At 46.3% G+C, this 24,769-nt stretch overlaps 1 protein-coding gene across 3 annotated transcripts in view; it reads right to left on the reverse strand.

The window, feature by feature from the left end:
• Nucleotides 1-24,769, reverse strand: part of NBAS (NBAS subunit of NRZ tethering complex) — an 816,956-nt gene that overhangs the window by 719,933 nt on the left and 72,254 nt on the right. For all 3 annotated transcript variants that reach the window (XM_073568249.1, XM_073568248.1, XM_073568250.1), the window contains exons 10-11: nucleotides 3,376-3,514; nucleotides 174-242 (exon numbers count right to left, since the gene is read on the reverse strand). In XM_073568249.1, coding sequence (XP_073424350.1) covers nucleotides 174-242; nucleotides 3,376-3,514 — 208 coding nt within the window. The remainder of the gene's footprint in view (nucleotides 1-173; nucleotides 243-3,375; nucleotides 3,515-24,769) is intronic.

The following is a 24,769-nucleotide window of genomic DNA, read 5'->3' on the forward strand; positions in this document are numbered from 1 at the left end:
CTTTTTTTCCCTGCTACACAAATAAAGAAGCCACAGCCAATTATGTGAACGTCTGCCGTGGAGCCGCCGCTTTGGTAAGCTGCTCTCTCCGTCCTTTCCTTCCGTACACCGATGATTCTCAATCATAGTGTTCCACATGCGGGAGCTAAATTAATGATGTAAATCCCCATTACCTGTTCGGCTCCATGTCTGTTAGATAATCGCAACTTAATAATCCGCCACAATCCTTTTCCCTTCAGCGCCTGTAAAACGAGATCAAGTCATGCGTTACAGTGACAACTGAAATTAGAGGCAAAAAACATTTTATTTTTGCATACGAAAATTCACGCAGAGTAGGCAAATACGACAAAAGACAGGGATAAATACAGCACTTAGGTCATTACTTTTCCCAGGACGCATGCTAAGCCCCTTCAGGCAATATTAAGATTTAATTTCCAGCGCTTGTGCATTACAGGTACATCAGACGCTCCCGTATTATGGCTGGAAATCCCTTTGTTTATCTCGGCATTACTTTAATAGAATTGAAAGAAGCAACCGCACAAGTGTCTGAGAATTGTGTTTATACATCCACCGGTTACAGAGGTCGTCTCCTGTGCCGGTTACAGAGGTCGTCTCCTGTGCCGGTTACAGAGGTCGTCTCCTGTGCCGGTTACAGAGGTCGTCTCCTGTGCCGGTTACAGAGGTCGTCTCCTGTGCCGGTTACAGAGGTCGTCTCCTGTGCCGGTTACAGAGGTCGTCTCCTGTGCCGGTTACAGAGGTCGTCTCCTGTGCCGGTTACAGAGGTCGTCTCCTGTGCCGGTTACAGAGGTCGTCTCCTGTGCCGGTTACAGAGGTCATCTCCTGTGCCGGTTACAGAGGTCATCTCCTGTGCACACCATGCTATTATTATTAAGGCACAAAGCCAACCCCACTATATAGCCATGTTGGCAAGTACTCAGCACTGGAAGACTTCACCAGTCCCTCAATTGCAAAAGGGGACGACTCTGGAAAATAGTGCAACAGGTATAGCACCTGGGCAATGGGGGGCATTAGTAAAATGAGTTTCAACAATGACTAACTCCCTCAACAAGCAAGCAATCAGCAAGCAAACTTCCCCTTTAACAGTGAGCGGGCACCCACTACACAAATGGGCCAGACCCTCGTCGTCTCCAACAAGGGGCCTCCCCCTCCTCACCAACAAGGGGCCTCCCCCTCCTCCTCGTCGTCACCAACAAGGGGCCTCCCCCTCCTCCTCGTCGTCACCAACAAGGGGCCTCCCCCTCCTCCTCGTCGTCTCCAACAAGGGGCCTCCCCCTCCTCCTCGTCGTCTCCAACAAGGGGCCTCCCCCTCCTCCTCGTCGTCTCCAACAAGGGGCCTCCCCCTCCTCCTCGTCGTCTCCAACAAGGGGCCTCCCCCTCCTCCTCGTCGTCTCCAACAAGGGGCCTCCCCCTCCTCCTCGTCGTCTCCAACAAGGGGCCTCCCCCTCCTCTTCGTCGTCTCCAACAAGGGGCCTCCCCCTCCTCCTCGTCGTCTCCAACAAGGGGCCTCCCCCTCCTCCTCGTCGTCTCCAACAAGGGGCCTCCCCCTCCTCCTCGTCGTCTCCAACAAGGGGCCTCCCCCTCCTCCTCGTCGTCTCCAACAAGGGGCCTCCCCCTCCTCCTCGTCGTCTCCAACAAGGGGCCTCCCCCTCCTCCTCGTCGTCTCCAACAAGGGGCCTCCCCCTCCTCCTCGTCGTCTCCAACAAGGGGCCTCCCCCTCCTCCTCGTCGTCTCCAACAAGGGGCCTCCCCCTCCTCCTCGTCGTCTCCAACAAGGGGCCTCCCCCTCCTCCTCGTCGTCTCCAACAAGGGGCCTCCCCCTCCTCCTCGTCGTCTCCAACAAGGGGCCTCCCCCTCCTCCTCGTCGTCTCCAACAAGGGGCCTCCCCCTCCTCCTCGTCGTCTCCAACAAGGGGCCTCCCCCTCCTCCTCGTCGTCTCCAACAAGGGGCCTCCCCCTCCTCCTCGTCGTCTCCAACAAGGGGCCTCCCCCTCCTCCTCGTCGTCTCCAACAAGGGGCCTCCCCCTCCTCCTCGTCGTCTCCAACAAGGGGCCTCCCCCTCCTCCTCGTCGTCTCCAACAAGGGGCCTCCCCCTCCTCCTCGTCGTCTCCAACAAGGGGCCTCCCCCTCCTCCTCGTCGTCTCCAACAAGGGGCCTCCCCCTCCTCCTCGTCGTCTCCAACAAGGGGCCTCCCCCTCCTCCTCGTCGTCTCCAACAAGGGGCCTCCCCCTCCTCCTCGTCGTCTCCAACAAGGGGCCTCCCCCTCCTCCTCGTCGTCACCAACAAGGGGCCTCCCCCTCCTCCTCGTCGTCACCAACAAGGGGCCTCCCCCTCCTCCTCCTCGTCACCAACAAGGGGCCTCCCCCTCCTCCTCGTCACCAACAAGGGGCCTCCCCCTCCTCCTCGTCACCAACAAGGGGCCTCCCCCTCCTCCTCGTCACCAACAAGGGGCCTCCCCCTCCTCCTCGTCACCAACAAGGGGCCTCCCCCTCCTCCTCGTCACCAACAAGGGGCCTCCCCCTCTTCTCCAATAAAGGGACTCCCCCTCCTACTCTGCAACATAGCCATCACCCCCAAGAGCGAGCGACCTACTCATACTACAAGGAGGCCTCTCCCTAAGGCTGAGTGCAGACGGACTTTTTAGCCCTGCGGATTTTTCCGCGCAGATTGGAAGAAATCCGCAGGTCAAATGACCTGCATTTTTCCTGCGGATTTCTTCCATTTTTCATGCGGTTTTCATTCGGTTTTTGTGCGGTTTTCCATCGCGGTTTTCCCCCTGCGGATTTGGACACAGGGGAGGTGGAAAACCGCACAAAAGTAGTAACATGCTGCGGATTTTGTACGGCGGAAAAATCTGCAGAGTCTGCACAGCGGTTTTTTTTTTCATTGATTGTAAGGCTACTGTACATCACAATGCGGATATGCAACGTTTCTGCGCGGTAAAATCCGCTGCGGATCCGCTGCAAATCTGCATCGTGTGCACACAGCCTAACACTATCTATAGGAATCAGTTTTTACAGGAAGCCAATAGAGGACAGTGCCGTCCCACTGACCATCTATCTAGTCACAAATAACGATTAGATTTATGAAGGATAATGAATCGTCCATTAGGAAGGGGCAATAGTTACGCCTGTACGGCCTTATGTATTGAGGAAGCAGTACAACTGAAAGATGCCGTCTCGGCTCAGGAGATCAGAGCCTGTGGTTATTTGCACATTCGCAACTGATGATTCTTTAATTTACTGTAAACACGTTAAACTGCTGAAAATTTAACTAAGGGCATTAAAGATTCTCTGATAAATAATTAAGGGCTGCAAATGAATACTAAAATGCGCGCAAGGCTTTTTCTCATTACTTACCGTGCCCACGTCGTCCTTGTAATTAGTGACCTGTTTGTAATGAGGGGAGCCGGACAGCACTCGCCAGGATGTGAGCCCACACTGCATCGCCTCCGATGCTCCATCTTCATTTGTCTCGCTGCCTGCAACTAGCAGGAGCCTGAAAATGCACAGACGGGAAGAATTTTCAATTTAAAGCATCACTTGTGGGTCTGCAGTGGAGGAAGAGATTTTTTTCAGAGCCGACCAAACTAAAACTGTGTGACCATTATGAAAATCTGGCTTCATACAGTAAAAACACTCATGGCAGGCGGCCCTGGCACGGGGGGGGCTAAAGGTCACTAGAACTCCCCATTTTAGCCTGAAACGTATTTATGAACATAGGGCAAACCAATTAATAATGGTCAAAAAGACCCCAGTGTGAAAGTAAAGTTCCCATAAAATAACGGAATAGTGCTAGGATAAGACTTTACTTTGGGATATCGGTGAGCTCTGACCTCCATGACAACCAACAATTCGGAGAGTGAAGAGGACAAAGATCTGGTGTAGTACTACCACCCAGGGGTGCACATACCAATGGTGCATCCTGAGCAGTCACACAGGGACCCAAAAAGGTAAGGAGGCCACTTCCAGCTTCAAAGCAGGTGGAATTGTGCTTTATGACGAGCTATTGGACCACAAAAGGGCCCATATACTATTCGTGTACAGGGGCCCTCATGTCTGTGTCCACTCCTGCTACCACCCCTGAGCCCGGTTTCAAGGGTCAGATATTCACGTTCCAAGTACAGTGCGGGATGTCTATACAGGTAGAGAGACAGCTTCTACAGGCTCAAGCTCAACAAGCACAACTGTATAAATGGGGTTGTTGAGTTTGGGTCGGTCAGGAGATCTGAAGACAGTCCGTCCATTCTATACTTCGACCATGAATGTCAATGTGTGAAACCGGCCTCACGATTGTTCAAGCTGAGAGGCCCAAACAGCTGCTTTTCAGTAAAAAATTCACCCCAATTATGAAGGTAGTTGACCTGTCTTAATTCTGATATCTAGTGATAGAAGCAGTAACAAAACCACGGCCAACGCATAGCAATAATCTGGCGTGGCCCTTGATGACGTTTTCTCCTCTAAGGGTGAGGCGGCACAAACTGCTATCAAACAAGCAGTAATTGGGCTAGAGCCTGTTATACATATGGTCAAAGTTGGTGCCTTGCTGTATATGCATATAGTCAGAGGCCGGACATAAAAATTGCGCACAAAAAAAAAAATTTGGATGCATTTTAGCCAATTTTGTAAGACTCCTTTGAAAGTTCCGAAAACTTGTCTAGAAGGCAAGCAGCCTTTTCTAGTAGAAAAAGTAGCCGATATCACTGATGCCACTTGTGATTATTTTTTTTTGTGTGACAAGCACAGGTGTGAAGTGAGGCATCTCTAAACTGGCACAAGGGTCTATAAGTCTATTGTGTCCAGCAAGTTATGCCAAGTTCACCATACACCAAGTGCCATTGGAAGAGATTTGGTGAGGTTTGTCTGACTTTCAAACAAGGTTTTATCCAGTCAAAATTTGAGAAAAAAAAAAAAAAAATCTCCTCAATCTCTCATAGCAATGAACCAGGTATTGGTGACGAGATGGTGAAAAGTAGAGTTTTCTTCCTTCTGCTGGAGGTTTCACATACAGGGAACTTGTCTGGGGGATTAGAGCCAAATTTAAATTTCTGAGTGGGTTAATAAAAGAGAAACTCACGCATACCTTCCTAGGTGAGAAAATCCCACCAAGAACATCTACAGGGAGTTTGTATGTTTTCCCATTTCTGCATAGGTCACCTCCATTTTCCTTCCAGACTCCAAAGACATATTGATAGGGGATGTAGATTGTGAGCCCCATTAGGAGTCAGCGATGAAGAGGTCTGTAAAGCGTTAGGGAATACGATGGCTCTATACGAAGTATAATTAATATCAAATTGAAATCTTTAGTGCACAAGTGGTAGGCAGATTCCCAGCTGGTGCATCAATACACAGCATTATTCCTCACCAAGTGTCACCACCATGATGCACTGATTGATGAATCAATCTTGGGGATGGAACTAGGCAATTGCTTGCGCGCCAGCCTCAAAAAGGGGCACTCGCACGCGCCAGCCTCAAAAAGGGGCACTCGCACGCGCCAGCCTCGATGCACTTGTAGAGTCAATTACATAAAAATTGAAAGGTGGTTCTCAAACTAGATAAAATACTTGTTTGTGGCCTGAAAAGCAAGTCTGAAGGTCTTTTACTATCCTACATAGCAGTGCAATTAGTTTGGTAACCCTAGAGAATTCAGATTTTAAAGAAAACTAATATTCAATAAAAATCCATTTGAATCAGTTATTGGAAATGTGGAGCGCATAAAAAATACCCCAAGAAAATCGCCGGCTTATTGATATTTGCACGTGATCTCTTCCAGTTACAGTCCACGTAAGTATTCAATCTAAAGAGTTGCTCTCCTCAATAAATCCAATAACCGAGCCCTTCAACAAACGCTAATAAATAAACCGAGATCTGCGTTCCAACCTTCATAATGTGCGCTGTATCATAACAGAAAGTGTGCCAATTCCACAAGAAGTAATTACTCCAAATCATCGTAATTGCTCTCTCATTTGTTACCAGGCGAAGGCTTCTGCCAGTTGGAATCAACACAACATAATATTAAATGTGCTCAGGGAGGCAAATATTAAAAAATAAGAATACACCAGGAAAATAACTCCGATATGATTCAGAGGATGATGAAACTGTGTGATGCGTGGCGTGCAGGAAAATTCCATTCTGGCAAATGTTTAGAGAGCAGTGTGCCCACGCAACCCCCCCGAGTGACAAGTCAGCAGGTGAAGATTGCGTCTAATTGTCCACGCTTTTGTTTTAAAAGACAGACTTTATTACTCGTTGCTAACCCTACACTTAAGATGTCACTACTTTTTCCCAGTTCGTGAATTAGACAGAAAAAAAAAAAAAGGTAGAAAAATAACGGCAAAATTTACAGCTTGTACAAATGGAGTTATGCAAACTTTACCATTTCCTAACAAATTGACTGATGGGTGAAGAACCTGAAGAGAGGAAGCGGAGAGAGACTGCTCTGAACCAAATCGATCCCAAATTCATGAAAGGCTAGAAATATCAGGCCAAGGTTACACTTTGGTAGTTGCGGTAGAGTGCGGGTACCTTGTCATTTTTCTCAAAATCAGCAGTTGTCCACTACTAGGACAACCCCTTCTCATTCCTAATGTTTGACCCTGTCAAAATAAAAAACACCTCTACTCACCTCCCCTGCCAGCGCCATTGCAGCGGTGTCAGCGCTCACGTGAGGTTATGTCATGTGAGCGCTGTGGTCAATCAGCGCCGGCTTCACTATCCCCACCTTCGGACTTATTGACAGCAACAGGAAGCCAGGGCTGCTCTTTGACTTCCCCCAGTTCAATTTGTTCAAAGGCGGGGAGAGTAGTGCCTAGTAGGCGCAAAGATCACATAACATAACGTCATTTAACCCCAGGAACGCGAGTGACAACTCGAACGCGCCGACACAGGAGATGAGTCTAGATGTTTTTATTTCAATCGGGCAAAACACGAGGGATGAGAAGGTTGCCTCCAAGTATTGTACAACCCCTTTACGGTGTTTAATGCCAGAATTCTGGCATTAACACCTTAAAAGCCAATCTATGTCAGTTGTATAAGGTAGTGACAGAGACCCTGATTCAGTGTACATTGTACATTAAAAGAGAGTTGCTAGTCAGAGGTGGAGGCATGGCTGGACTAGGAGGCATGAGGCCAGTTGTCCTGTAGTAATAATCTCCTGCTGAGGACCAGTCACTGCATTAAAACAGCAAAACACAGCCCAGTAAATGACATCACTGGAACCAGGGTCTCTGCTCCTACATTATAGTGCTTTCTGATTAGGTAGAAAAAAACCTGGTGACAGATTCCCTTTAATGGCTCAGATCAAAGGTCTACATAACACCTTAGAGATCCTTTTTGTTCAAAATAATATGGATAATTTGGTACAAAAGACCAATGAAAATGCCAAATTGTTTGTCCCACAAAAAAATATCATTTGACAACTGTATTTATTTGGTTACAAGCTACATTTATTGCTCATATGAAAAAGCCTTTGGAAGACACAAAAGCTCCTTTCTGAAGACATAGTGCTAAAAACTTATCCTGCTGACCTCAGCGGTTCCTCTACTTGAATCTGCGATTAGGATTTACATATCACAAGTCACAAAACTCAGAATTAGGACAAAGGTTATGATGTGAAATATCAAAATAGAACAGACCATGCCATAATACGAGAGGAATGGAGAATATTATATATCATTTTGATTTAACACAGATTTCTTACAGGAAAAAAAGTAAATTTTCTTTATCTTTATAGCTATACAGAGATATAGGTTGAGCATGAATATATATATATATATATCTCAGCACAAAAACCTTAGAGCAGTGCACGCTTCTCCAGACACCTCAATGTCCTTAGATAGTAGCAAAAAAAAAAAAAAAAAAAGAAAAAGCAGCACCAAAATAGTAGTGGTGTGAACAGTTTAACAGCCTAGTGGCGTGGCGACGTTTCGGATATGGCAATTCCTTTCTCAAGCCAGAAAGGAATTGCCATATCCGAAACGTCACCACGCCACTAGGCTATTAAACAGTTCACACCACTACTATTTTGGTGCTGCTTTTTCTTTTTTTTGCTATATATATATTATTCATTCTCAATATTTTTATATATATATATATATATATATATATATATATATATATATATATATATATATATATACACACACATACATACATACACACATACGCACACTGTCACGGGGTCCTTTTCCGATACCACACAATCAACAGAGCAAGGGAAGTGTGAACAATCCCAAGACCTTTATTACAGGCAAAACTAGAAGGTCCATAAAAAATCCAACACACTGAGGATGCAATAGTCCAGAACAAGAATGCAGTCCAGTAACAGGATAAAATGTCCAGGGAGATGAGATTCCAAAACTCTAGCACCAGAGGATAAAATGGGTCCTTCTCTCGGAGGTGCAGTCTTTACACAATCCTCTCCACACAGGAACTGACCTGTCCAGCTCCTGTCCTCCCCACCCCCTTCCTTGTGTCCAGAGGTAGTCAAACAGGTTGGGGCAGTTTGCAGGCCTCCCAGAGGAGAACAAAGGAGCCTTGGGGATTAAGGAACTACAGGGGGTTATCAAGAGACAGATACAGTCAGGCTATAGACATACAAGGCAACAAGAAAAACACTATGAAAATAAGTGAAATAGAAATATACATAAAATGATATCCACATAGCATATCACACCATCACAACTTCTCCCCCCCATAATAAGTGAGCACGCTATGAGGTCTACACAGACCTCTGGCCTGCTCACTTTAGTCCACATTGCTCAATCATTTACAGTTCCTTGTACAGTGGCAGGGGTAGGTCGGCCAGGGGAGCCTATGGTTCTTCATGTCGAGAGACCATCGGCGTTCTGGTGTTGGCTTCCCCGCTTGTATTGGATGGAGAAGCTGTAGGGTTGTAAGGACAAGCTCCAACGCAGCAATCTTCCATTGTCCCCTGATACGCGGTTCAGCCATGTGAGGGGGTTGTGGTCTGTAACAATTGTAAAGTCTCTGCCATACAAGTATGGCTGCAATTTTTTTAGCGCCGATATGATGGCAAGGCACTCCTTTTCAATAGTGGCATAGGCAACTTCCCGATCCAGTAGTTTCTGACTGGCAAAAGCAACTGGATGTTCTTCTCCGGCGGCGTTCACTTGGCCAAGTACTGCCCCAATCCCAAAGGTGGATGCATCTGTCTGCACGAGGAACCTGTGCTTATAATCCGGGGCAGCCAAGACAGGAGCAGTGACGAGAGTGGTCTTTAACACTGAAAAGGCATCCTCGCATGCAGTCATCCACGTCACATTCCTAGGCATGTTCTTGCGGATTAGGTTGGTTAGGGGCTTGGCCAAGGTGCTGAAGTGAGAAACAAATTTGCGATAGTAACCAGCAGTTCCTAAAAATGCAAGTACCTGCTTTTTAGTCTGGGGTCTACACCAGTTGCTAATGGCTTCCACTTTGGCAGGCTCAGGCCTTAGGGTCCAACCCCCTACTCTATTCCCGAGGTACTGCACCTCAGCTATCCCTATTTGGCACTTATCAGGGCGAAAGGTCAGTCATGCAGTAAGGATGCAGTCTAGCACTATGCCCAAGTGTTTAAGATGTTTCTCCCAGGTTGTACTAAAAATGGCAATGTCGTCTAAGTAAGCACAGGCAAAGTCCTGACATTGTTGTAACAGTCTATCTACCAGTCTCTGGAAAGTAGCGGGGGCTGTTTTCATCCCAAAGGGCATTCGCAGGAACTCAAAAAGCCCAAAATGGAGTAATGAAGGCCGAGCGCTCCCGAGCGTCCTCCAATAGGGGTATCTGCCAGTACCCCTTTGCTCAGTATTGAGTAGAAGCACCTTTTGAGCTAGTACAGCCATGAGTCTTCTTAGGAATGATGCCACAAGTTTTTCACCCCTGGATTTGGGGATCCTCTGCCATTCTTCCTTGGAGATCCTCTCCAGTTCCGTCAGGTTGGATGGTGAACGTTGGTGGACAGCCATTTTCAGGTCTCTCCAGAGATGCTCCATTGGGTTCAGGTCAGGGCTCTGGCTGGGCCAGTCAAGAATGGTCACAGAGTTGTTCTGAAGCCACTCCTTTGGTATTTTAGCTGTGTGCTTAGGGTCATTGTCTTGTTGGAAGGTGAAGCTTCGGCCAAGTCTGAGGTCCAGAGCACTCTGGCAGAGATTTTCATCCAGTATATCTCTGTACTTGGCCGCATTTATATTTCCTTCAATTGCAACCAGTTGTCCTGTCCCTGCAGCTGAAAATCCCCCCCCCCCCCATAGCATGATGCTGCCACCACCATGTTTCATTGATGGGATTGTATTGGGCAGGTGATGAGCAGTGCCTGGTTTTCTCCCTCTTCATCCCTCTTCTGACACCAGTTGTCACGGGGTCCTTCTCCGATACCACACAATCAACAGAGCGAGGGAAGTGGGAACAATCCCAAGACCTTTATTACAGGCAAAATTAGAAGGTCCATAAACAATCCACCACACTGAGGATGCAAAAGTCCAGAACAAGAATGCAGTCCAGTAACAGGATAAAATGTCCAGGGAGAGGAGATTCCAAAACTCTAGCACCAGAGGATAAAATGAGTCCTTCTCTCTGAGGTGCAGTCTTTACAAGATCCTCTCCACACAGGAACTGACCTGTCCAGCTCCTGTCCTCCCCACCCCCTTCTGTGTGTCCAGAGGTAGTCAAACAGGTTGGGGCGGTTTGCAGGCTTCCCAGAGGAGAGCAAAGGAGCCTTGGGGATTAAGGAACTACAGGGGGTCATCAAGAGACAGATACAGTCAGGCTATAGACATACAAGGCAACAAGAAAAACACTATGAAAATAAGTGAAATAGAAATATACACAAAATGAAATCCACATAGCATATTACACCATCACACACATACAGAGCGAGAGAAAGAAAGAAAGAAAGAAAGAAAGAAAGAAAGAAAGAAAGAAAGAAAGAAAGAAAGAAAGAAAGAAAGAGAAGATACAGTACATACACTCCTCAAAAAAAACAAAAAAAGAAAAGTCGTGGAATTCTGGAAATCACAAAATGGATGGACATGTTACGGATCTGCAAATTAAGAATTGGAAACAAATTTTTCGAAACATCTCGATTTACTCAGTATGGAATACGAGCGCCACATGCAGAAACCCCCGCACTTACAGCCTCGGCTGCTATCAGTGAGGTCATTAATGGTCATCTGAGGAACGTTCTGCCATGCTGAATGCACTTGGGTAAATTATCAAAATCGGCTGAAGGCAGCTCACTTTCATTTGCCAGTTAACGATGTTCTAGAATTACTCAATGGGAGTTTGTAGATGCTGCAGGACATGGTGCCATGTGTAGGCCAATCAGGTTGCCCACAGAAGCACAAGCATCATGCAATCTGGGTGTTTTCGTGTTGCCCAAGTTCTGGCCACTGCTGAAGTCTATCAGAGATGGCTGGTTTCCTAGGAAAGGAGAACACGCTTGCAAACGCAGATCTGATGCTGGATGTAGCAAGCTTCACTATCTCTGTGCTCCTCTGATGCTGCAAAAGCAAAGTATCCTATTGCAGTAAGAGAAAGCACACAGCTGGAGCCAGTGACGCAACAATGATGTTTATACGAAATGTCAATCTTCAGGAGCACAGTGCTCACCAGCAAGCATGAAGCTGGGAGGCTGGGGAGCGGTGTGCTCCTGAAAAAAAAGAGAACACACACCAGACAGAATCACAGCTTGTTACAAATCTAACAGGCCATTCACAATTCTATGGCACGATGTGTGGGAAAAGTAACGACTCTAGAACATATTGGTCAGATATGGTACCTGATCATGAGAACCAATTAGGACGATAACAAAAAGCATCTTTCATGATTTGAAGCCTCCAGAGAAAGATGTGGAGAGTTCACTAGCCATACCTAAAATAATTCACACTCTTGTGTTAGTAACACTTACGGCAGATATCCTTTCAGCGGTTATATAGAAAAGTCCCAAACACGGAAAAGAATTTCTGTAATTGAAAGCTTACTGGGTAATGAATTAGTTAGACCTAAGAAATTCTTATTGAAATCGAGATCTCTAAATATGTTACCATTAAAAAAAAAAAAAAAAAAAACACAGACTGACTACATTGCAATATCTCTCTCATATACAGAGTAGTATTGCTTAGAGGATCAAAATACATTGGGTGCTATTGAGATTATCCTCTTACATAGGCAAGAATGATGGCAGATAGTTAAAGGCGTTTTTCAGTAACAGAAAAAAAAATGAAAGAAATATTATAAATTCCTAAATACTTTTAATTAGCATATTGTTTTGTCTAGTAAGTTTGTCAATATAGAAATAATATGGATGTGATTGTGAATGGGACAGGCGAACGTGTGGAGAAGGAAGATCCGCCACCTCTCCTTATGTGAGATGTGCTCACTCCAGGTGGATACTCAGCTAATACCAGGGGTCCTGAGCTAAAAGAGTCTGTTCACAGTCCTGTCTATGTGATCTAATACTGGAGATTCCAGGGGTGCTGGGGTAAAAAGACACTGCTCACACTGCTGTCCACCCAGTCTGTGTCATCTAATACTGGAGATACCTAGAGCGTCTGAGTAAGAAGAGGCCACTCACAATGCTGACCACCATATCTATCTGTTCTAATAGTGGAGGTATCAGAGGTGCTGAGGTAAGAAGAGGCTCCTGTCCACCCTATGTGATCTAATACCGGAGATACCAGGGGTGCTGAGGTAAGAAGACGCTGCTCACACTGCTGTCCATCTGATGTGCTACTGGAGATACCAGGTATGCTGAGATAAGACACTGCTCACAATGCTGTCCACCTGATGTACTACTGGAGATACCAGGTATGCTGAACTAACAAGAGGCTGCTCACACTGCTGTCCATCTGATGTGCTACTGGAGATACCAGGTATGCTGAGATAAGACACTGCTCACACTGCTGTCCACCTGATGTACTACTGGAGATACCAGGTATGCTGAACTAACAAGAGGCTGCTCACACTGCTGTCCATCCTTGTCATCTAATACTGTAGATACCAAGAGTGCCTGAGTAAGAAGATGCCGCTAACAATGCTGACCACCATGTCTATCTGATGTAATACTGTAGATATTAGAGGTGCTGAGGTAAGAAGAGGCTGCTCACACAGCTGTCCACCCCTGTTTATGTGATCTATTACAGGAGATATCAGGGGTGATAAGGTAAAAAGAGGCTGCTCACACTGCTGTCCACCTTGTTTATGTGACCTAATACTGGAAATACCAGGGGTGCTGAGGTAAGAAGACGCTGTTCACACTGAAGTCCACCCTATGTCATCTAGGCTGTCATCTAATACTGGAGATACCAGGTATGCTGAAGTAAGAAGAGGCTGCTCACACTGCTGTCCACCCTATGTCCTCTAGTCAATGTCATCTAATACTGGAGTTAACAGGGGTGCTGAGGTAAGAAGAGGCTGCTCACACTGCCTTTAACCCTCTCAAACATATCTTATACTGGAGATACAAGGAGTGTGCAGTAAGGCCTCTCACACCATCTACCCTGTTTTATTGAAACACAGTATTGGAAAGAAGTTTTCAGTCGCCTCCTTTTACTGCAGCATTTCTGGAATCTCCAGTATTAGATCAGATAGAGCAGAAATCAGTGTTGGCAGGCTATAATGTAAAATGGACCGAAACCAAGGGTACTGAAGTAAGAAGAGGCTGCTCACATTGCTGTCCACCCAGTCTAATTGATCTAATGCCAGTGATATCAGTGTGCTGAGGTAAGAAGAGGCTGTTTACACTGCTGTCCATCTGATCTAATACGGTTGATCTCAGGGTGCCAAGGTAAGAAGAGGCTGCTCAGATTGCTGTCCATCCCTGCATCTGATCTAACACTGGTGATATCAAGATGCTGAGGTAAGAACAGGCTTTTTACATTGATGTCCACTCTGCCACTGTGTATATTATTTATTTATATAGCACCATTGATTCCATGGTGCTATACATATGAAAGGGTTACCTACAAATTACAGATATCACTTACAGTAAACAAACTTACAATGACAGACTGATACAGAGGGGAGAGGATCCTGCCCTTTCGGGCTTACATGTTACAGGATGGTGGGGAAGGAGACAGTAGGTTGGTGGGTTGCAGCAGTTCCGGTGTTGGTTGAGGTGATATCTCCAGTAGTGGTGTGGAGGTAGCAGGGTCATTGCAGGCTGTAGGTTTTCTTGAAGACGTGGGTTTTCAGGTTCCGGCTGAAGGATCTGAATGTGGTTGATAGTTGGACATGTTGGGGCAAAGAATTCCAGAGGATGGGGGCTATTCGGGGGAAGTCTTGGAGGCGGTTGGGTGAGGAGCAAATAAGTGTGGAGGAGAGAAGGAGGTCTTGGGATGACCGTAGATTACATGAGGGAAGGTATCGGGAGATTAGTTCAGAGACATATGGAGGAGACAGGTTATAGATGGCCTTGTAGGTCACTATTAGTGATTTGAAATGGATAAGCTGAGGGAATGGAAGCCAGTGAAGAGATTTGCAGAGGGGAGAAGCAGAGGAATAGCGAGGAGAGAGATGAATTAATCGGGCAGCAGAGTTAAGGATGGACTGGAGAGGAGTGAGGGAGTTAGCAGGGAGACCACAGAAAAGGATGTTGCAGTAGTCAAGGCGGGAGATGATGAGGGCGTGCACAAGCATTTTAGTAGATTGAGGAAAGGACGGAATCTGGAAATATTTTTGAGCTGGAGGCGACAGTAGGTAGAAAGAGCTTGGATGTGCGGTTTGAAGGACAGGGCAGAATCAAGGGTTACTTCGAGGCAGCGGATTTCCGGTACTGGGGAAAGGGTGATGTCATTAATTGTGATAGATAGGTCAGGTAAGGAAGATCTGTGAGATGGAGGAAAGATGATGAATTCAGATTTGTTCACATTGAGCTTGAGGAAGCGAGAGGAGGAGGATATGGCTGATAGACACTCTGGGATTCTGGACAGCAAAGAGGTGAAGTCTAGGCCAGAGAGGTAGATCTGAGTGTCATCAGCATAAAGGTGGTACTGGCATCCATGGGACTTTATGAGTTGACCCAGGCCAAGGGTATAAATTGAGAAGAGTAGGGGTCCTAGAACAGAGCCTTGGGGGACTCCAACAGAGAGAGGGTGGGATGAGGAGGTAGTGTGGGAGTGGGAGACGCTGAATGTGCGGTTTGAAAGGTATGAGGAGATCCAGGATAGGGCGAGGTCTTTGATGCCAAAGGAGGAGAGGATCTGTAGTAGGAGGCAGTGGTCAACTGTGTCGAATGCAGAGGACAGGTCTAGAAGGAAGAGTATAGTATTGTCTGTTTGTTTTGGCGGTAAGTAGGTCATTAGTAATTTTAGTCAGGGCTGTCTCAGTGGAGTGATGGGGGCGGAAACCAGATTGTTGATTGTCAAAGAGCAAGTTAGATGAGAGGTGGGAGGAAAGTTCAGCGTGGACATGCAGCTCCAGGAGTTTGGAAGCGAATGGCAGCAGCGATATTGGGCTACAGCTGAACATAGCCGTTGGGTCGAGGGTTGGCTTTTTAAGGATAGGCGTGATTGTGGAATGTTTAAAAGCAGAAGGGAAGGTATCGGACATTCGCAATAGGTTAAAGAGGTGGGTTAGGGATGGGATAAGTGTGGTTTTGAGGTTGGGGAGGAGGTAGGAAGGGATGGGGTCAAGTGCACAGGTTGTGAGATGCGATTTTGAGAAGAGGCGATTAAGCTCCTCTTCAGTGATGTTGGAGAGGGAGGTTATGGAGTTTGGGCATTGGTCTGGTATACAAAGGGGTTGTGGTGGTTGAACAATGAAGACTTGCCTTGTTTGGTCGATCTTATTTTTGAAGTGTGTGGCAAAGTCCTCAGCAGAGATGAGGGAGGTTGGAGGGGGAAGTGGTGGGCGGAGGAGGGAGTTGATAGTTTTGAATAACCGTTTGGGATTGTAGGATAGGGAAGATACGAGGGTTGTGAAGTAGGCCTGTTTAGCAGAGGTGAGGGCAGATTTGAAAGCGAGTGTTGTCTGTTTGAATGCAGTTTAGTCATCTTGCGAATTTGTTTTCTTCCAACGCCGCTCTGCAACCCTGGACACCTGCTGGAGCTTTTTAGCGGTGTTATTGTGCCAGGGTTGTCTGTTGGTACGTCGCATTCTGCCATGAACGAGAGGGGCAACCGTGTCAATAGTTGATGCGAGAGTGGCATTGTAGAAAGCAGTGGCACTGTCTGTGTCTTGGAGTGAGAATATGGATGCCAGTGGTAGAATAGAGTCAGAGAGCGCGTGGGTGTCTAGGTGTGCGAGGTTTCTGCGGGGGTGCGCATGTTGCTGGACATGGGTGCCAGGAGAGGAGGACAGGGATGAGAAAGTGAGTAGAAGGTGGTCAGAGAGAGGGAGAGGGGAAATGGTGAAGTTAGAAAGAGAGCAGAGGCAGATGAAGACCAGGTCTAATGTGTGTCCGTCTGTGTGGGTGGCTGAGGAGGACCACTGAGTAAGTACAAAGGATGAAGTAAGGGACAGGAGTTTGGAGGCTGCTGACTGAAGGGTATCAGTGGGGATGTCAGTTGAAAGAAAGTGAAGAAGCCAGGTAGAGAATTGGTCAATGAAGGCAGTGGTCGGGCCTGGAGGTCGGTATATGACGGCCACTTGGAGGCAGTCTAATATCTGATCTAATACTGGAGAAATCAGGATGCTTAGATAAGAAGAGGCTGCTCACATCATCTACTCCGTCCTCTAAGTCTTCACATTTAATAATTGTCACTAAAAAGATCAAGAAGCTGCTGCACAATGGGTATGCAGCTGCGAAAGCCATTAGCGTAGACACGGTCCTATATTATTCAGAACCTAAAACACCAGTCTACAGGACGACAGCGTCTCTTCAGATCAAATCATAATAGGATATGGAGTCTTTTCACAAATCCTTTAACTTTTCACAATCATTTGTCCAATTTACACTCCTGCCAGCAGTTGAAACCTATAATGTGCTTCTCTCCAAAAAGAGATCTGAAGAACTTATCAGAGAGCAGCATCAGTGAACGGCTTTGTAAAGCGGCGGTCAAGCTGCCTGACCACGGTCGTTCTCTCCATCAGACAGCTCTAACCCTCATTTTATTTATAATTTGCTACACGGCAAATCATTCAGCCTTGGCCGATAGAAACAAACCACAAGCCAATAAAAGGGAAGCAATTGCCTACTGTGGAACGGACGTCTGAGTTACACGAGCTCTGGAAGGAATCTCCGCACAGCTCCGCAATCTCTATTAATGAGTAATAACAGTGTCCTCCTGGTGCGAGTGCAGTGATTTGTGGCGGACCAAGGAGGGAGGTATGTGACCGACCTATCTGCATGTGACAAAAGTTGTAAGTAACAAATATGGTTTGGTGGATGTCCTCACATAGATATCCTCTGTAACCCATGGTGAGGTGGCATTTCTATTATTTTTTTTTTCCATTAACAGTAACGTGTGGAGAAGCTTCATTCTGACGATGTGCAGGACTAGGTCCCAGAGTTGGAATCTGACCGAGGACAATATCTTCCTGGAGTTCGTATATTCTGTGTTTTTTATGGGTTACTTCCTAGAATTACAGTAAAAACATGATAAAAGGCTTACTATAAAATTGTCCCCCCAAAAAACATCAGTCACTGTTTCTAAAGACTGCTCGCTTAGTGACTGTGCGCCTCCTCCGTAAGTATATGACTACACTATCTTCATCATGGCTGGAGCTCCTATAAGTCACAGGATTTCGTTAAAAGTTGTCTCTACAGACACACACTGTGTAATTATCTGCTAAGACAAGATATTTAGTGATCATTTTAACCTTCTCTGAAGCCGTGAAGTAGATTTCAGCAGGGAGGAAGTAAAGGATCACAGTAACACAAGTCTCCTCCTACTCTGCCTTATCCTGAAACTAGTAGGTAGTCTATAACTGAATGAAGCCGCTAAACAGCACAGAGCAATAATTCTATGTAAGAAAGGAATTCACACACTAAAGCTTCCACTAATAAGCCAATGCGTATGGGACAACCGTTCATTGGAGATGATGTTGAATGTGTACGGGGGCCCTGGACAACCGTTGGTTGGAGATTGTGTCGATCAGGCATGTTTGATGTTGGACAGCCGCTTTGCTCACAAGGAGATTAGGTTCCTTCCAGTCATGTCTGGTAATAGGTCAAAGAGAACACAAGAATGCCAAAACCAAAAAAAAAAAGCACTGCTGTGAATGGGAGATCCAGCCGAACAGTCAGCCTAATCACAAGGAATATTATGTAGTACGTTATTAAAGCGGCTGTCCAGTAATAGGACACTCAGGACCTATGCGATAAGCCATCAATATTAGATCAATGAGGTTTTACACCAGGCACCTACTAATTAGCCATTATCCCAGGTGCTATTGAACCAGCAGTTCAATAGTACCTGGAAACAGCGACTATACAGTGTAAGGAGCTGCATCATTTTATCCGGCTATTGCTGATCATGGGATCTGTGTCAGAATTTCATCATTTTAATATTATTCACCTATCCCTAAGATATGTCATCAGTATCAAAGCCCTGGGCAGCCCTTTAATATTTACAGTACAGACCAAAAGTTTGGACACCTTCTCATTCAAAGAATTTTCTTTATTTTCATGACTATGAAAATTGTAGATTCACTCTGAAGGCATCAAAACTATGAATTAACCCATGTGGAATTATAGAATTAACAAAAAAAGTGTGAAACAACTGAAAATATGTCTTATATTGTAGGTTCTTCAAAGTAGCCACCTTTTGCTTTGATTTCTGCTTTGCACACTCTTGATGAGCTTCAAGAGATAGTCACCGGAAATGGTTTTCACTTCACAGGTGTGCCCTGTCAGGTTTAATAAGTGAGATTTCTTGCCTTATAAATGGGGTTGGGACCATCAGTTGTGTTGTGCAGAAGTCTGGTGGATACACAGCTGATAGTCCTACTGAATAGACTGTTAGAATTTGTATTATGGCAAAAAAAAAAAGCAGCTGAGTAAAGAAAAATGAGTGGCCATCATTACTTAAAGAAATTAAGGTCAGTCAGTCCGAAAAAATTGGGAAAACATTGAAAGTGTCCCCAAGTGCAGTGGCAAAACCATCAAGCGCTGCAAAGAAACTGGCTAACATGAGGACCGCCCCAGGAAAGGAAGACCAAGAGTCACCTCTGCTGTGGAGGATAAGTTCATCCGAGTCACCAGCCTCAGAAATCGCAGGTTAACAGCAGCTCAGATTAGAGACCAGGTCAATGCCACACAGAGGTCTAGCAGCAGACACATCTCTACAACTGTTAAGAGGAGACTTTGTGCAGCAGGCCTTCATGGTAAAATACCTGCTAGGAAACCACTGCTAAGGACAGGCAACAAGCAGAAGAGACTTGTTTGGGCTAAAGAACACAAGGAATGGACATTAGACCAGCGGAAATCTGTGCTTTGGTCTGATGAGTCCAAATTTGAGATCTTTGGATCCAACCACCGTGTCTTTGTGCGACGCAGAAAAAGGTGAACAGATGAACTCTACATGCCTGGTTCCCACTGTGAAGTATGGAGGAGGAGCTGTGGGGGTGCTTTTCTGGTGACACTATTGGGGATTTATTCAAGATTGAAGGCATACTGAACCGGAATGGCTACCACAGCATCTTGCAGCGGCATGCTATTCCATCCGGTTTGCATTTAGTTGGACCATCATATATTTTTCAACAGGACAATGACCCCAAACATACCTCCAGGCTGTGTAAGGGCTATTTGACCAAGAAGGAGAGTGATGGGGTGCTACGCCAGATGACCTGGCCTCCACAGTCACCACACCTGAACCCTATCGAGATGGTTTGGGGTGAGCTGGACCGCAGAGTGAAGGCAAAAGGGCCAACAAGTGCTAAGCATCTCTGGGAACTCCTTCAAGACTGTTGGAAGACCATTTCCAGTGACTACCTCTTGAAGCTCATCAAGAGAATGCCAAGAGTGTGCAAAGCAGTAATCAAAGCAAAAGGTGGCTACTTTGAAGAACCTAGAAGACATTTTCAGTTGTTTCACACTTTTTTGTTAATTATATAATTCCACATGTGTTAATTCATAGTTTTGATGCCTTCAGAGTGAATCTACAATTTTCGTAGTGAAATAAAAATAATGAAAACTCTTTGAATGAGAAGGTGTGTCCAAACTTTTGGTCTGTACTGTATATTCTAACTTACCTCCTACACTCCGATTAGAAGCTGTGCACTATGAATAAATACTATCATAATATTAATGGGGAATCCACATCTTAGTTTGGCACAATTATATACGTGACTAAAGCTGCCCAGTGTGGAATATAGCACTTATGTCTTTAAATTGACTATACATAAACCACAACAGACTTAATCTAAATCTTTGCAGTTCTCTGGATGCTAAGCCGGAGTCGTCAATCCATGGAGCCCACATTGTGTCAGATTTGGAGATGGCCTTCCTTATCAAATATATACCGTATATACTCATGTATAAGGCTAGTTTCACACTTGTTTTTTTTTTGCAGCGCGTTTTTCCCGCAAAAAAACGCATTGAAAAAACGCATACATAAGCATACAACTGCTGCGTTTTTTTCAAGCATTTTTATGAGCATGCATGAAAAAAACGCAGCGTTTTTATGCTTTTGTATGCGTTTTTACCGCGTTTGCGTTTTTTTCCAACATTTTTAGGTGGCCCCTCGACCTACCCAAACCATGACTTTACTAACCCTAACCCTGACCCTAACCCTAACCCTAACCCTGACCCTTAACCAAATCATACTTAACCCTAACCCAAACCCTAAACCCTAACTAACCCTAACCCTAACCCTAACCCTAACCCTAACCCTTAACAAAACCATACTTAACCCTAACCCTGACCCTAACCCTAACCCTGACCCTAACCCTAACCCTAACCCTGACCCTAACCCTTAACAAAACCATACTTAACCCTAACCCTGACCCTAACCCTAACCCTAACAAAACCATACTTAACCCTAACCCTGACCCTAACCCTAACCCTGACCCTAACCCTAACCCTAACCCTGACCCTAACCCTTAACAAAACCATACTTAACCCTAACCCTGACCCTAACCCTAACCCTGACCCCAACCCTAACCCTGACCCTAACCCTGACCCTAACCCTTAACAAAACCATACTTAACCCTAATCCTGACCCTAACCCTGACCCTAACCCTTAACCAAACCATACTTAACCCTAACCCTGACCCAAACCCCAACCCTAACCCTGACCCTGACCCTGACCCTAACCCTAAACCCCCTTAACTAACCCTATCTCTAACCCAAACCCCTAAATTCCATGGTTAAAAAAAAAACGCATATGCAAAAAAACGCATACATGAGCATGCCAGTGCGCACATATGCGCATCCATAGGCTATAATGGCCATTTTTAGCGCAAAACGTGCGCATATGTGCGCATGCGCTTTTTTGCAGGGCCAAAAAATGCAACATGCTGCGTCTGGAAAATACCAACGCACACCCCCAAAAAACGCAGCGCATGAAAATCGCATACATGCGCTTACAAGCGCGCAGGTATGCGCACCCATGTTAAATATAGGGGAAAAAACGCATGCGCAGGTATGCGTTTTTTTCCAGCGCTAAAAAACGCAAATGTGAAACCAGCCTAAGCCGAGTTTTTCAGCACTTTTTTGTGCTGAAAATGCCCTCCTTGGCTTCTACACGAGTCAACTGTCCAGAAAGTCGGCGGTGGAGGGGAAGCGGCGGAGCAGTGAGTCACAGAGGCGAAGAGCCTGTGGCTGTCACTGTGCCCCCTGCTAAAGAGAAATGAATATTCATTTCTCTTATAGCAGCGCACAGTGACAGCCGCTGGCTTTCAGAAGACATCCTACTCACCCACCAGTGTACCCTCGCAGACCATCTTGGTGGTCCCGGGGCCTTTGCAGTATCTCGATGGTTGCGGCTTCCAGCAGCTCTCCCAGCACAATCACATGGCGCCACTCATTAAAGTAATGAAAATGCACAAGTCTCCAACTCACATGCGTGAAGTGAATATTCATCACCTCAATGAGCAGGGCCACGTGATCGCGCCGGAAGTGATGCAGAAAGCCGGCACCATCGAGATGCAATGAAAGCCCCGGGACCACCAAGATGCTCAGTGAGGGCACCAAGGTGGGCGAGCAGGATAGGGGATAAGGAGCCATGCATAACAGGTCGGGATCGGGGAACCATGCATACCAGGAGACAGGGACGGGGGAACCATGCATACCAGGAGACAGGGACGGGGGAACCATGCATACCAGGACAGGGAAGCCGTGCATACCAGGGCAGGGACGGCTGAGCCATGCGTACCAGGGCAGGGACAGCTGAGCCATGCGTACCAGGGCAGGGACGGCTGAGCCATGCGTACCAGGGCAGGGACGGCTGAGCCATGCGTACCAGGGCAGGGACGGCTGAGCCATGCGTACCAGGGCAGGGACGGCTGAGCCATGCGTACCAGGGCAGGGACGGCTGAGCCATGCGTACCAGGGCAGGGACGGCTGAGCCATGCGTACCAGGGCAGGGACGGCTGAGCCATGCGTACCAGGGCAGGGACGGCTGAGCCATGCGTACCAGGGCAGGGACGGCTGAGCCATGCGTACCAGGGCAGGGACGGCTGAGCCATGCGTACCAGGGCAGGGACGGCTGAGCCATGCGTACCAGGGCAGGGACGGCTGAGCCATGCGTACCAGGACAGGGACGGCTGAGCCATGCGTACCAGGACAGGGACGGCTGAGCCATGCGTACCAGGACAGGGACGGCTGAGCCATGCGTACCAGGACAGGGACGGCTGAGCCATGCGTACCAGGACAGGGACGGCTGAGCCATGCGTACCAGGACAGGGACGGCTGAGCCATGCGTACCAGGACAGGGACGGCTGAGCCATGCGTACCAGGACAGGGACGGCTGAGCCATGCGTACCAGGACAGGGACGGCTGAGTCATGCGTACCAGGACAGGGATGGCGGGACAATGCATACCCGGCATATTCGGGTGGGCTTATACTTGAGTATATACACAATACTTTTTTCCAGATAGCCAATTAATTTTATTTATAAATTCTGTTACTGTGGGCACCTGCTCTGATGACCAATGTTAGGCCATCAGTTTCCTGGCCACGTATAACATGGTTGCCACCGCTATCTTGCCATATTCGTCGGTGCTCAGATCTTCTATATATCCCAGTATACATACTAATGGTGTGGGATCTGTATCGACTAAGTATGTTCTATTATGATCCCCATTACATCCCTCCAGAAAGTTTCCAAAAGGGAGCATGTCCACATCATAGGAAGCATGCTAGCACATAGGGGGTCAGGTCGAAGCCCTATATCGTGGATAAATTGGGGTGTTCTATATGACAGGTGCAATAACTAAGTGGAAGAATCTATGGGATTCACTCAGACAACTGTGGGAATCTTTCCAGTGTTTCAGACCACAGCCCCTGTTCAATAGGACCTATCATGCCCTGACATTTTTCTTTTGACTATATGGGGTGTCATATTAATATAACGGCCAACAGATATCTATAAAGTAATGAGATTAGTCCCCAGAGTTATGTCAGCTGGCTATTCTCTGTATTACATCATTCTTGGTCACTCCGTTATTTAAGACAGGACCCTCTGCCTGATATGCATGTCGTGACTGAAGATACTTATAAAATTCCGTGTTGGGTCGTCCATATTCATTATGTATTTGTGAGAACTGCTTGAGTGTATTTCCCACTAAAACATGTGTAAATCTTTCTACTCCTTTTAGACTCCAGCTTTTAAACCCTTCCAAATTATTTGGAATAGTGAGCCATGGCGTTTCAAACAATGATGTAAATTGTGAAATTTCTTGCATACCTTGTAACTTCTTCACTGTCCCCCAAAGTTTGTGTATTAACAGCGTAGTTGGGGTTCTACAAGAGGGTCTCAAATTTGTGAGCCTCCAATACTTCAGGGACGCCCCACCCACAAATGTGCCGAAGCTGAGCTGCCATACAGTAAAACCCACGAAGCTTGGGACTGCAAGGCCAACCATTGTTTTATCTCTTTGCAGAGTTTCCAGTTGAATTCTTGGAGATTGTCTTCCCCAGATTAAGTCACTGAACATACCATTAATTTTAAAGAAATATCTCTGGGGCAGACAAATTGGAGCATTATGCAACACATATAGCAATCGTGGCATCCAAATCATCTTGACCAAGTTGGTGCGACCCACAACTGGCAGTGGTAGTTTAGACCACATGTCTAACTTGCATTTGAATCTCGCCAATATTGGATTAAGATTCTCATAGTGAGTAATTTTAGACGTTACATTAATACCTACATAATTAAATTCAGCGACCACTTGTAAACCCGAATTTATAGTAAGGTGCATTAATGTTCCCGTTATCCAGTGGAAGCAATACCAACTGATTAATTAATTGACCGATGCACAGTGACACCATCTGCAGCAAGATGATGCTGCAGGTCTTTGGAGGTGGTCTGTGGATTGTCCTTGACTGTTCTCACCATTCTTCTTCCCTGCCTTTCTGATATTTTTCTTGGCCTGCCACTTCTGGGCTTAACAAGAACTGTACCTGTGTTCTTCCATTTCCTTACTATGTTCCTCACAGTGGAAACTGACATGTTAAATCTCTGAGACAACTTTTTGTATCCTTCCCCTGAAAAGCTATGTTGAATAATCTTTGTTTTCAGATCATTTGAGAGTTGTTTTGAGGAGCCCATGATGCCACTCTTCATAGGAGAATCAAATAGAACTACTTGCAAGTGGCCACTTTAAATACCTTTTCTCATGATTTGATATTAAGAAAAAAGGTTAACATTA

Source organism: Dendrobates tinctorius, unplaced genomic scaffold (genome assembly GCF_039654945.1).
Source record: "Dendrobates tinctorius isolate UK_male_01 unplaced genomic scaffold, ASM3965494v1 ptg000021l, whole genome shotgun sequence".
NCBI classification, from domain to species: domain Eukaryota; kingdom Metazoa; phylum Chordata; class Amphibia; order Anura; family Dendrobatidae; genus Dendrobates; species Dendrobates tinctorius.